General features: G+C 37.2%; 1 protein-coding gene across 5 annotated transcripts in view; it reads right to left on the bottom strand.

Annotated features, from left to right (window-relative positions):
* Positions 1-998: 998 nt before the first annotated feature.
* The window catches only part of LOC139937752 (TRAF3-interacting protein 1-like), a 35,999-nt gene continuing 25,238 nt past the window's right edge, over positions 999-11,759 (bottom strand). For all 5 annotated transcript variants that reach the window (XM_071933043.1, XM_071933045.1, XM_071933046.1 and 2 more), the window contains 4 exons: positions 9,922-10,039; positions 8,980-9,090; positions 8,229-8,452; positions 999-6,570 (listed from right to left, as the gene is read on the bottom strand). In XM_071933043.1, coding sequence (XP_071789144.1) covers positions 6,414-6,570; positions 8,229-8,452; positions 8,980-9,090; positions 9,922-10,039 — 610 coding nt within the window. In that variant the 3' untranslated portion in view covers positions 999-6,413. The remainder of the gene's footprint in view (positions 6,571-8,228; positions 8,453-8,979; positions 9,091-9,921; positions 10,040-11,759) is intronic.

The raw sequence follows: 11,759 nt of genomic DNA, 5'->3' as shown, positions 1-11,759 counted from the left end.
GTGTAGAAAACAACAAGTCACGTCTTATCGTCTGGTGTGTTGATAAAGCTTATGCATGAACCACACGTACACCACGTGCGCATCATCATAATGCAATGCGGGCTACTAGGAAAGCAGACAACCAGCCACGCCCCCTCATCAACACTGCATCCCCGCTCTTGGCCTGTGGTAGAAGGGGTCTAACTTTTTTGTTTTATCTGTCAATTTGGTCCTGAACATTACATAATTACTAACAAAACAGGTGCTGGCAGTGTAAGCACACATAAACTAACCTGTAGAAGTTTGAGATCGATCGGCCCTCTGGGCATGCATCTAGGAAAATAGTGGGACGCATTTTTTGCATGACATCGGTTTAAAAAAAATGAATAAAACTGTGATCTTAGAAGAGTTTCTTACCAGTTCGGTAATGTTTCTTTAATTTGTTATGTTGAGTCAGCAAATTATCAAAAAGACCACATACGAAAATGGCCTTACCAAAATGATGAAAAACAACATAAACAATCTTTAAATCTTCATGGTTACAGATGCAGCTAGGTTTTGTTTTGTTTTTGTAAATCTCTCCAAAGTCATCATTCAGAAAGGTTGTAAAATATTGTGGGGGAATGCGGGAATTCTAAAAAAAACATTAAATTATTTTGGTCGGGTTGGGTGGGGTGGGGATGAGGGGGGGGGGCGAGTTTGCTTCTAGTATTCAAGTGCTGTAACATGTTGTGACGCTGACTGTTATAGTAATACCTGCACGTGCTACGCATAATTCTTGTAAAATTTTCGAATAATCCAGCTGTTAAATTTTCTCAGAATGTTAATTTTCAGCCTCTAATTCATTTTGAAATGATCTGGTTAATGTGCATAACATGACACTGGCTACACACAGGAGCAACTGGCAAAATTCTTAATTTTAAAACCTTTTTAAAAATGAGTAGGTCTTGTTTGAGAAAAGAGCTTTCCAATCTGATAGTTTTTGAGCATCACAAATAAAAAATAGGAATTTTGACTCATTTTCAAGCTCACTTAAGTTTATTAACACACAATACAAGAATATTAAGTACACCTTCTATAATAAGTATACACACAATTTACAGAGTATTTACATATGCATAAAATAAAAGGCCAGGCCGCAGAGAAATGAGGTCAAGTTTAAAATAAATCTAAATCTGGAACGCTACACAAGGGTCCAATTTAAAAAAATACCGCTCGAGGAATTTCTTTGCTTAGCAAAAGTTGAGTTGATATTTAACTTGCTATTCACTTTAAAGGGTCTGCTTCTTTTTGTAGGACACAAAACACAACGCCACAGATTAAATGTATATACTCACAGAGTTTGAAGATAATGATGGTAGAAAGCTTCCCTTCCTAAGTCACAAACATAATTTTCATCTCAGTGCGACACAAATTATTTAAGCATGTACAATGTGTTTTCATGACATGGTTTTACTTATTTCTCAAAAACTACAGCACCTCAGCAAGTAATATTTTAAGGTAAGCTTTCTGCTATCCTTATCTTCAAACGGTGTAAGTTTAACACTGTTTTGTTGTCCTTTAACGTTCCAACTGTGGTGGTACAATGTCTGGATTGTCGAAAGATTTGTAAACCACCTTTGATATTACTTTAGTTTTACCATTGGTTTTGTCTAATTAAACACTTGAGCCACTAAGCTTGCCCTTTTATTTTAATTCATAATACATGTAAATCAATTCACAAAAAAATACTTCATCTGGAATAATCCATAATCATGAATTATGCATTTTTTAAATGAATAATATATATACATGCATATATACTACATACCATGACTTTTGTGTGTCATTGTTAACTCGAAAGTCTTGAAACAATGCATATTATTTACAACTAACCATAAAACAGTTGTCTAATCCCTACTGTTTCTAAAAACTTAATGGAATTGAGGAAATTTGTTTACAGTTATATGGGTGTTAAGACTTCTATCAAAACAATAATGGGCCCTTCCCATGAAATATGCTAATTACCTTCAAGCATGCGTACAGACCCTGTTGGTTGGCAAACGCCATAGAGTTGTGCACTAAGCAGACGCACAATCGCTCCTGCGTCACGCAGCCATTAACCGTGTACAAAAAAGCACGATATTCCCTAATTTTGCCCACCAAAATGTTAGTGCGCACGCGCTATGTGCAATTTACATATTTCATGGGAATGGGTCTATTTGGTATAGTGTCATTTGGTATCATGGTGATACATTCCTTTATCTTTTGTTCATTCCTTTCTTCTTCTAACTACAGTATGCCTCTCTCTTTTCACCTGACTGCTTCTCTTACATTAGAGTATTACATACGCAGTGTGGACCTTAGAACAAAAGAAGTGCAGTAGTGGACTTGTAACACTATGTGGACATATACACGTCCACATGTTTTTTTTTTTTACAGTGTTGAACAATAGGAGTTGAGTATTAACATTACAAACAAGGTGTGGACCTGAGAACAAAGAAGTGCACAGAACGTTGGGACTTGAAAGACTCTGTGGACATAAATATGTCAACATTTTTTGTACAGTGTTGAACAATAGGATTTTCCAACAGAACAAAGGGATATCCACACAGTAACTGCAACACAGAGTGGTGTATGTAAGTATACACATTCAAACAACAACTATTATAAAAAACGAGGACAATAGAGTCCACAGTTCGGGAAAGGTCCACAGTTTGAAACTGTGTGTAAAAAAAAAATATCTGCCCTACAAGATGTGCATGTGTGTGTGTGGGTGCATGTGCCGTAGAAATCTAACCGGGAATGCTGATGCTTATTGATGTACGCGTTTGGACGCACATACCGTTTGACCTACAAGATGGCGACTTTTATCGCAAAAAAGGGGGTTATTCAATACGGTCTTTAGGAGGTCCACAGTTGCAGGCCTACACAAGCTTGTGTAGATGCTGTCATTTAGCCTTTTGAGAAAGACTCAGCGAGTGCATGTAGCCATTAACAAGTGTTTGCATTTATACCATCCATAGGTCCCTTTCATTAGTGAGTAGAATTGCAAAAGCTAAATATATTTCACTTTCATTATTATTAAAGGGATTGTGCACTAGTATTAGTAATGATTAAAAATATCTTTATTTGAAAACTACTATCCATAATTTGACTTGGCTGAAAGATTGTTTAAAACCATGACAACTGAATATTGTTCTCACAGATATTTTTTCCCATTGTGGAGAAAACATCTAAAAATGAATACTGGTTGATGGTCCTCGTTAACATTAGAATACGGACAAATAAGCTAAAATAAGTTGGAGACTTTTTTTTACCATTGTTTTCAGTAGCGAGAAAAAAAGTAAATGACTGTTGAGTGGGATGCCTGCTAGTGTCTTAAAAGTCTCCCATTATCGCTGTTTTCAGGCAATTACATTACAATGAAAATGGCTGAATCTTTACAGGTGTTGTTTCTTTTCATCCCATTTTACTCTGATCAATATTGATGCCTTTAAAAAAACATTTTACCAAACCTAAAGTCCATAAATCCCTGTTAATCTTTTAAAAGATAGCTTGAAGTGTTTTGGAGTGCCCAAGCAGCTATAGCAGGTAACAAAAGAGAGCAGCAATTAAGTATGAACTTCAATACATGTTAAAATGCAATATTATAAATGTATCAAACAATTCATGAGAAATGAGCCAAATATTTCTCCATGGCAGATATTGTACAAACAAGTAATTCCTGATTCCAATAAAGTGTGAATGCATTTGTAGGCACTTAATGATGTACATTACATGTACGTGTACACACAATTTCAGCATGTAAAGTAGTTGCCTTTTGTAGGGGAATCAAACATGAACAAATTAGGTTTAAAAAAATTGCACACCATCCGAGCTTTGACCCCAAAGGTCAAAGGGGAAAGGGGTGGGAAAGGAGGGGAGGTGCGTGCAAGCAACAAAACCATCCGGATTGGTTCCCTAAATTCCTGGAAACCTAAATTCTACGCCTCTTTCTTAATAGCATGAACAATGATAGTACACATAAGCAAAGATAAATTTTCTCAAATACATTTTCTGTGACATTCTTCTGAAAGTTAACATTCATATTTCTTCAACTTTTTCCTCTAATGGCTCTAAAATTTCTTTGAAAAATAACTTAGATTTATACAGAAATTATTTTTTAACAAGCACATAAACAATGAAATAATTTTCTTTTAGTTTGTAGCTTCCACAAAACCAATCACACATGAATTGATACACATTAATTTAGAACAAATAAATACAATCCAACAATAGTTTCAACAAATTTATTCTATTGTTCTATCTGAATGGAAATAATCGAACTCAGAACTTTTGATGTAATTGATGAAATGAACACTTCAGAAATTGTTACAAAATTTAGAATGGAATCATATTTGTTTAGAGTCTTACAAACTTCAATGTCAAGCAACCTCTGGTAACAGGAAGAATGTTGGATAAACCATGATTCACTTTACCACGGCTCAATTTCATGGAGCTGTTTAACCATTTAGAGACAACATCAGCCGCAAACAGCTTCTTTGAAATTCCCAGAAAAGCAGCAAATGGCCGTGATTAATACCAACTTTTGCGAGGATCAGAGGAAAGGTATCGGACCAAAATACCAACTTTTGCGAGGATCAGAGGAAAGGTATCGGACCAAGTTGACATTTTTCCAATGTTTCCCATGTAAACATAGAATCTAAAACTGTACAAGAAAGCCGTGTATGTCTGTCTCTTATGAATTTTCCTGACATTTTCCCTGAAAATAGCAGAGCAAAAAATCTTGAAGATCAGCATTGTATGGGCATATGGGTTGATTATACAGAAACGAATGGTCTTTAAAGGGATGAAGCACAAAATGAATCCTGGTACGATATGGAAAGGTTTGCGGTAACACCATGTAATGACTATCTCCAACGAGTTGGAGTGATTCTGAAAAGAACTGTTGGTTTTAGAACCACCCCAACTCATTAGAGATAGTCATTACATGGTGTAATGACTATCTCTAATGAGTTGGGGTGGTTCTGAAAAGAACCGCTGGTTTCAGAACCACCCCAACTCGTTAGAGATAGTCATTACATGGTGTTACCGCAAACCTTTCCTTTTGTATTTTCACCATGCAAAGTTTCAAATCCTACGAATCCTGGTACAAAAACAATTTGCTGACCACTATATATAATAAAATTTATGTGTGTGTCTACATATACTTGCCAGGAAGATTTAGTTCTTTAGAGAACTGTCATGCTATATATTCTACTACTGCAGAGTAGATTTAACGGATTGTTCAGGAGGCTTCTCAGTTCATGGTTACCAGAATATGGTTACCAGCCAAAACAGACATGTACCATATCATGTGACTGGTTTCCAGCAAGTGCTTTTGTTAAGTTACAGGATTTGTTAAGTTACATTTCTGCTCAGCAGCTCCATGATGTTGGGCGTTAGCAATCTTGCGATTGCTACAGATTGGAATTTTTTGAATCGTCAATGAACTCTATACACATGATTGAAATGAAATTGATCAATGAGAACTCGAGTAACAGCAATTTCTTATTCACATTTCGCAAAACAAAACAAACACCTGGGCTCAGTATTTTTCACAAAATACAGTATAACTACCATTTTCATTAGGACAGGTATGTGTGAGTTACTCTCAGTCAAAGGTACTCTGAGTTTCAATTTGTTTTAAAATTGATCACAGGAGTTTCACCATCACCACTTGGTGCTTGGTGACATAGACTTCTTGCTATTTTGTTAACCATAGTGTCATGGCAGAGTGGTCCAGCGCATCAAACTCAAGCTCTGGTATTTCTGATCAGCGGAGGGCGGATTCAAGTCACGTTTTTTACACTTCTGTCCTTAAGCAAGACACTTAACCCATACTGCTTTGTTCTCCGTATGAGACAGAAAGCCGTAATTCCTATGTGTTATGCAACGTATGAAATAAAAACCAGGGGTCAATTTCACAAAGAGTTGGGAGATAATACAAACTTAAGGCTAGTCCTAGGTTAGGATGGGTAACTCGTCAAGATAAGACTAGTGTTAACTCTTTGTGAAAGCCATCCCAGTACACATTGTTAAGTGAAGAGATTCACCCCAGTGTTTTCTTGTCTGGTTGGCTGCACTGCAGCAGATTGCGACACAGCACCTCATGGTGCTATGTAAATAAATGGATCTAAGGTAAACACAGCTCCGCATAACTTGAAGAGAAAAAACAATGCAGAGCTTTGAGACACCCTCGTGTGTGATAAAGCGCTATTTTTAAGAACTGCATATTTCTACCAATATCTATAATATATGACAAATTGTCCGTTTCTTTAGAAATCCAGTGCTGTAGAAAGCCATAAGAGGTAGGAAGTATGTTATTAAGTAACAGGGAAAATTGAACTCACACATAAAGACTTTGTTAAAAAGAAAATTCAGGGAAAAACAAATTGATCCAAATTAATGTATCAGGAAATGGCGACACTACTCAACATTTTAGCTGTTTTGTCATCGTTTCGGAGAATACTGGCTTTGACGGTTGCGATCGTATCCAGCTGATCATCAATGCCTTGGTCCAGCTCAGTTAGCTGGGCCTTGAGTGGTTCCAACTCAGCGTCGGTGATGCTGTTAGGAAAATATAAAAAAAAAGAGAAAAAATGTTACAATAATGATCAATGTCTTGGTTCATGGACCTTTGGGTGTGTAGATTGGGAAGGTGGGTTGACACAAGGAGTATACAATCAAATTAACATTTTATGTGTGAACAATTTCATTTTAGCAGGTGGTCGTGTTTTTGAGATATCGCCAAAACTCTGGAGCGAAAATGTCCACGCAGATAACAAAATCCGTATACGGATACACAGTCTGTCTTATATTTAAATTTTTGGGGGATAAACAGTGAGGTTTATCAACCTCTACCCTCACAGATACCCATTTACATGTATACCCTAGGTGAAGAGAAGCAATTACAGTAAAGCATCTTGCTCTAGGACACACGTGTCATGACCAGGATTTAAACGCACACTGCTATGGCTTAAAGGGAAGGTATACACGTTTAGTAATTGTCAAAGACCAGTGTTCTCACTTGGTGTATCCCATCCAGCCAGTGTTGTAGCTAGGATCTTTTTAGTGGTGCGCGCAGCTGAATTTAAACTTCGTCAGAAAAACCCACGACTGGACTTGTAGTGCACTCTATGGTCCACCACACTTTGTACACCACATGTACATGGTGTACATGATTCGTGTACATGTCAATGTTATGTACATGTACACGGTACCAGCACACACTGCGTCCGTATGTACTGCTTGCTGTCAGACTGGCCTTCTATACAATGCACTAGCTATAGTTCGTTTCAATAAAAACGTCAGGGCACATTTCACGAAGAAAACTTCACTGCAAGAGGCAAGTGAAACACGTTTGAGATTTTTATTACTCGAAATTCCGGCTCAAAAAATAAAAAACTGCATTTAAAATTACATAACTCGAAAAACATTACTTTTTAGTCTTGCAATGTGATAAAAATCGACAAAACTTTTTATTTTTCGGGAAATTTTGTGGTGGGCGGCAGTCTGTTTTTCAGCTGAAGTGCCGGGCGGAAATTGTCAGTGCCGGGCGGGCCCGCCCACCGCCGCCCACCGTGGCTACAACGCTGATCCCATCATAAGCATAGAATAACAATCCTGTGAAAATTTGGGCTCAATCGGTCATCGAAGTTGAGAGAAAATTATGAAAGAACAAACAGCCTTGTTGGACGAAATTGTGTTCCTTCAGATAGGAATAAGACTTCAAGCTAGAAGTCTTTTATTTTTTTAGTAAGAAATTACCTCTTTCTCAAAAACTACGTTACTTCAGAAGGAGTCGTTTCCTACAATGTTTCATACTATCAACAGCTCTCCAATGCTCGTTACCAAGTCAGTTTTTAAGTTGATATTTGTTTTGAGTCTTTACCAAACAAACTACGTTACTTCAGAGGGAGTCGTTTCCCACAATGTTTTATACTATCAACGGCTCTCCAATGCTCGTTACCGAGTCAGTTTTTAAGTTGATATTTGTTTTGAGTCTTTACCAAACGCGTACCTTCCCTTTAACCATCAGAATTTGAAATTGACACCCTACAATCATCATCATCATCAATTCCACTCGCTTCAGACTATGCAACAATGGCACGCCATACATCAAGCTCTCCCTCAACCACCCTGGGCCAAATTTCATTAAGCTGTTAAGCAGAAAACACTGCTTGACAAATTCCGTTGCTAAGCAAAAATTGAGTTGTAGTACTTACCCCTGCTCCCTTTTAATAGCCAAAGCATGTTCTTGGTTTTCCTTCTTCCACATCTCCAATTCCTTCTGCATACTGTCCACATCCTCCTGCAGGTAGTCCATGATCTTACCCAAGGGGTTAGCACTGCGAGTCAGCGTCTGGATTGCGCCGGAGAGTTTCTCCACCTCACGTTGTACACGCTCACGCTCCTTACGCCGGGCAGCATCCATCACGATGGGTTTGTCCTAAAGAAATTATAGAAATACAAATGACAGGTGAGAGCCAGTTTCAACTAAGTTGAACTAAGAGAAGGTATGTTACACTTGATGCCACGAATGTGGAGCATTGGACGATTTGCGCCAGTATTATTGTTGTGCGCAATTTTTAAAGATGGCCTTTATTTTATTTAAATTCGCGCAAGCCAATTTAAATTTGAAAGAAGGTTTGCACAGTAAAGAAAATTGCAGCTTAGCGGAGTTTCAAAAAAGCTAATCTTCAAAGATGGAACAGATTGAAGTTTTATTTTGAGAAAAATGTTAAATATAGAATTACCCTGGGCAAAATTAAGGTATTACACTGTATTTTACAGTATAAGTGTAAGATTTTAATGCAATGAACTCAATTGATATCAGACAAGACGCATCGAAAGACAAGATGCAGTGATTTTTGGGGCCTTGGAAAGTCAGAGAAGACGCGTCTTATCCGCAGGAAGTTACCGTAATGCAAAGCTTTGAAGAAAAATGCATACGTCCAATGGAAGCCCGTAACTTACATCTTTCTTATCATTCATCTTGTTCCCTTCCAGTTCCTTCTTTGTTTCTAGGATTTTCTTGACGAGGCCGCCATGCTCTCCATCATCTTCAAGAGATTCACTGCCAATTGGCTGGAAATAAACAAACAGATCAAAATGAAACATTCAATGTCCTTGTGAATTCCTAAAAGACGAACACGTTTAATTTACAGGTAATATCACTTCGGCTGAGGTTACGCGGTAGCATCTTTTGTAAATCTCTTGGTTCTAAGAAGAACCGGTGGTTGACAGTCTAATCATACACAGGGTTTGCACCTAACTTTTACAGTGACTAGGCAGCAGAACCAGTTTACCCGTTGGTTCAACTAGTCCATGTTTCATATTAAATGCAGGGTACACTTTTGGTAATTACTCCAGAAGTTCAATGACTATAAAAAATTGGAATTTTGGCTGGTAACTTGTTTCAGTTGAGCAAGATTTTTCTGCACTCAGCAAGTTTTTATGGCCCAATTTTATTTCATAAGGTCGTTTTCCCGTAAGCAAATTTGTGTGCTTACAGTAGCAGAAAAATGTGCGTAAGCATTAAGGTACATGTATTTCACCATTGTTTCTCAAGAAAGCAGAAACTTCTAGGCGGGCACGCCCATTCACCATGGATTTGCATTGTTAGGTCACTCGTGTGCTAACCATTTACCCTTGCTTACGGTAAACAGCTTTAAGAAATAACAATTCTGCTGAGGGCTTTCTGTAAGCACAAAACGGCTGCTTCAATGTTTTATGAAATTTGGCTTAGATGTCATCATCAGGATAAATAAAGGTTGTGCTATTTTGGGAGTCAGCGTTCTTAAGTATTTCACGGTGTAATTTAGGCACTGTCACTTGTTCATGCTCACCACATGTCTTTACATTTAAATTTGACTCCCAAAATGGCAGATTAACTGCAACACAGTGAGGGTGACCTACCATTGCATCATCTTCAACTGCTGGGGTAGAATCTTCAACAACAAATATATCGTCTTCATCTTCTGAGTTCTGACCGTTGTCTACGATCACATTAGTGTTTTGCTTCCCACTGCCGATTCTAAATGAAAAAAATATAAAATAATATAAAAATTATTCGCTTGAAGGTATTTTTTCATGAAAATTGTGTTGTGTCATGATAAGAACACCTGACTCAAGCTCTGGTGTTTCTGTTCAGCAGAGTGTGGGTTTGAGTCCCGGTCATGATGACACATACACGTAATGGTCCCGTTTGTTGTGTAATGCATGTAAAAGAACACAGTGCACTTATTTTGATGGGAAGAGGTTTGCCTCAGTGTTCCTAGCTGGTTTGATCAGCAGCACATTGCGCCACAACACAATGTAAAAGCCATTACCCGGTGGCATAAAGGAATAGGTCTCATACTTCAAAACGTAGTTCCACATAACATTGTGAACATCACTCTCTGGGGCAACATGTCTCTTGAATGTTTTTCTGTCAGAAATTTGTTGCCTGTGTGTTTATACATCAATATTTAATTTTATATTTTTATTTTTTAATTCTTTTTAAATATAATAGTAATGTTTTTAATGACTATTTTGTAAACTGTGCATTTCTGCTTTTTAGCCGCTGTATTGCAGTGTTTTAATAAATAAACCATGAATAATAATAATAATAATAATAATAATAATAATAATAATAATAATAATAATAATAATAATAATAATAATAATAATAATAATAATAATAATAATAATAATAATAATAATAATAATAATAATAATAATAATAATAATAATAATAATAATAATAATAATAATAATAATAATAATAATAATAATAATAATAATAATAATAATAATAATAATAATAATAATAATAATAATAATAATCACGATGTGCTGTTTTGTGTAAATTATCAGCCAGTCTACGTGTTTGACAAGGTCAAAGGCACATCAGCAAAAATACATGAATTCTATAGATTAAGCAACCTTCTTTTGACCTCTAGCAAAGGGCGCCCTATGGGAGACTTTGAGGCGCTAGGTGGCAGCAGACTTACCAGGTAAATTTCCATTGTTTACGTAGTTCTGAGCATGTGCACAATACCGAGAACAATGGATTTTACCTGGCAAGTCTGCTGCCACCAAGCGTCTTGAAAGTCTCCCATTAAAAATGATGACATGTGCTGAAAGGTATATTATCAGTTTGCAACCACTGAGGGTGTTGCTTGTATCAGTTCTGTGCCCTTATTGTACACGATTGGTAGAGCTGACAAAATAGTTACAGTGTTCATGGCCATAGGGTGTCATAGCTGTGTGGTACAGAGCATCGAATTCACGTTCTGGTAGTTATGTGATCAGGATGTGGGTACAAATCCGGATGCCGACACTTGTGTCCATGAGCAAGATGCTTTGCTATGGGAATGTGCTTGGCTGGTTTTAAACACTCGGTTTAATACCACTTGTAGTCTGGATGCGATAATTACTAAAAGCCTGAGGCGGGGGTAATTATCAGCATCCAGACTGCAACCGGTTTTAAACAGAGTGTTTAATACCGGCCAAGCACATTTTTATTCCCATTCATAAATACCTTTTCGGTCAAAAAACATCAACAAATTTTGGTCCAAAAGTATTTAAAAAAAAGTTATGTTTCATGATTTCTTTCAACAAAACACCCCTCCAGCTATGAAATGGTAAGGCCCTCTGGTGAAAACTCCTTAAAAGGAGATTGGCGTGCGCGTCGTGCGTATCGCGTTATGTGGGCCAGGTGTTCCAGCCGTTGCTCTTGACCAATAGGAATGAATAAACTGTCTTATAAGCAC

The sequence above is a fragment of the Asterias amurensis genome, chromosome 5 (genome assembly GCF_032118995.1).
Source record: "Asterias amurensis chromosome 5, ASM3211899v1".
Lineage (NCBI taxonomy): Eukaryota > Metazoa > Echinodermata > Asteroidea > Forcipulatida > Asteriidae > Asterias > Asterias amurensis.
The sequence above is the reverse complement of the archived record's forward strand: the minus strand, read 5'-3'. Positions and strand labels throughout refer to the sequence as shown.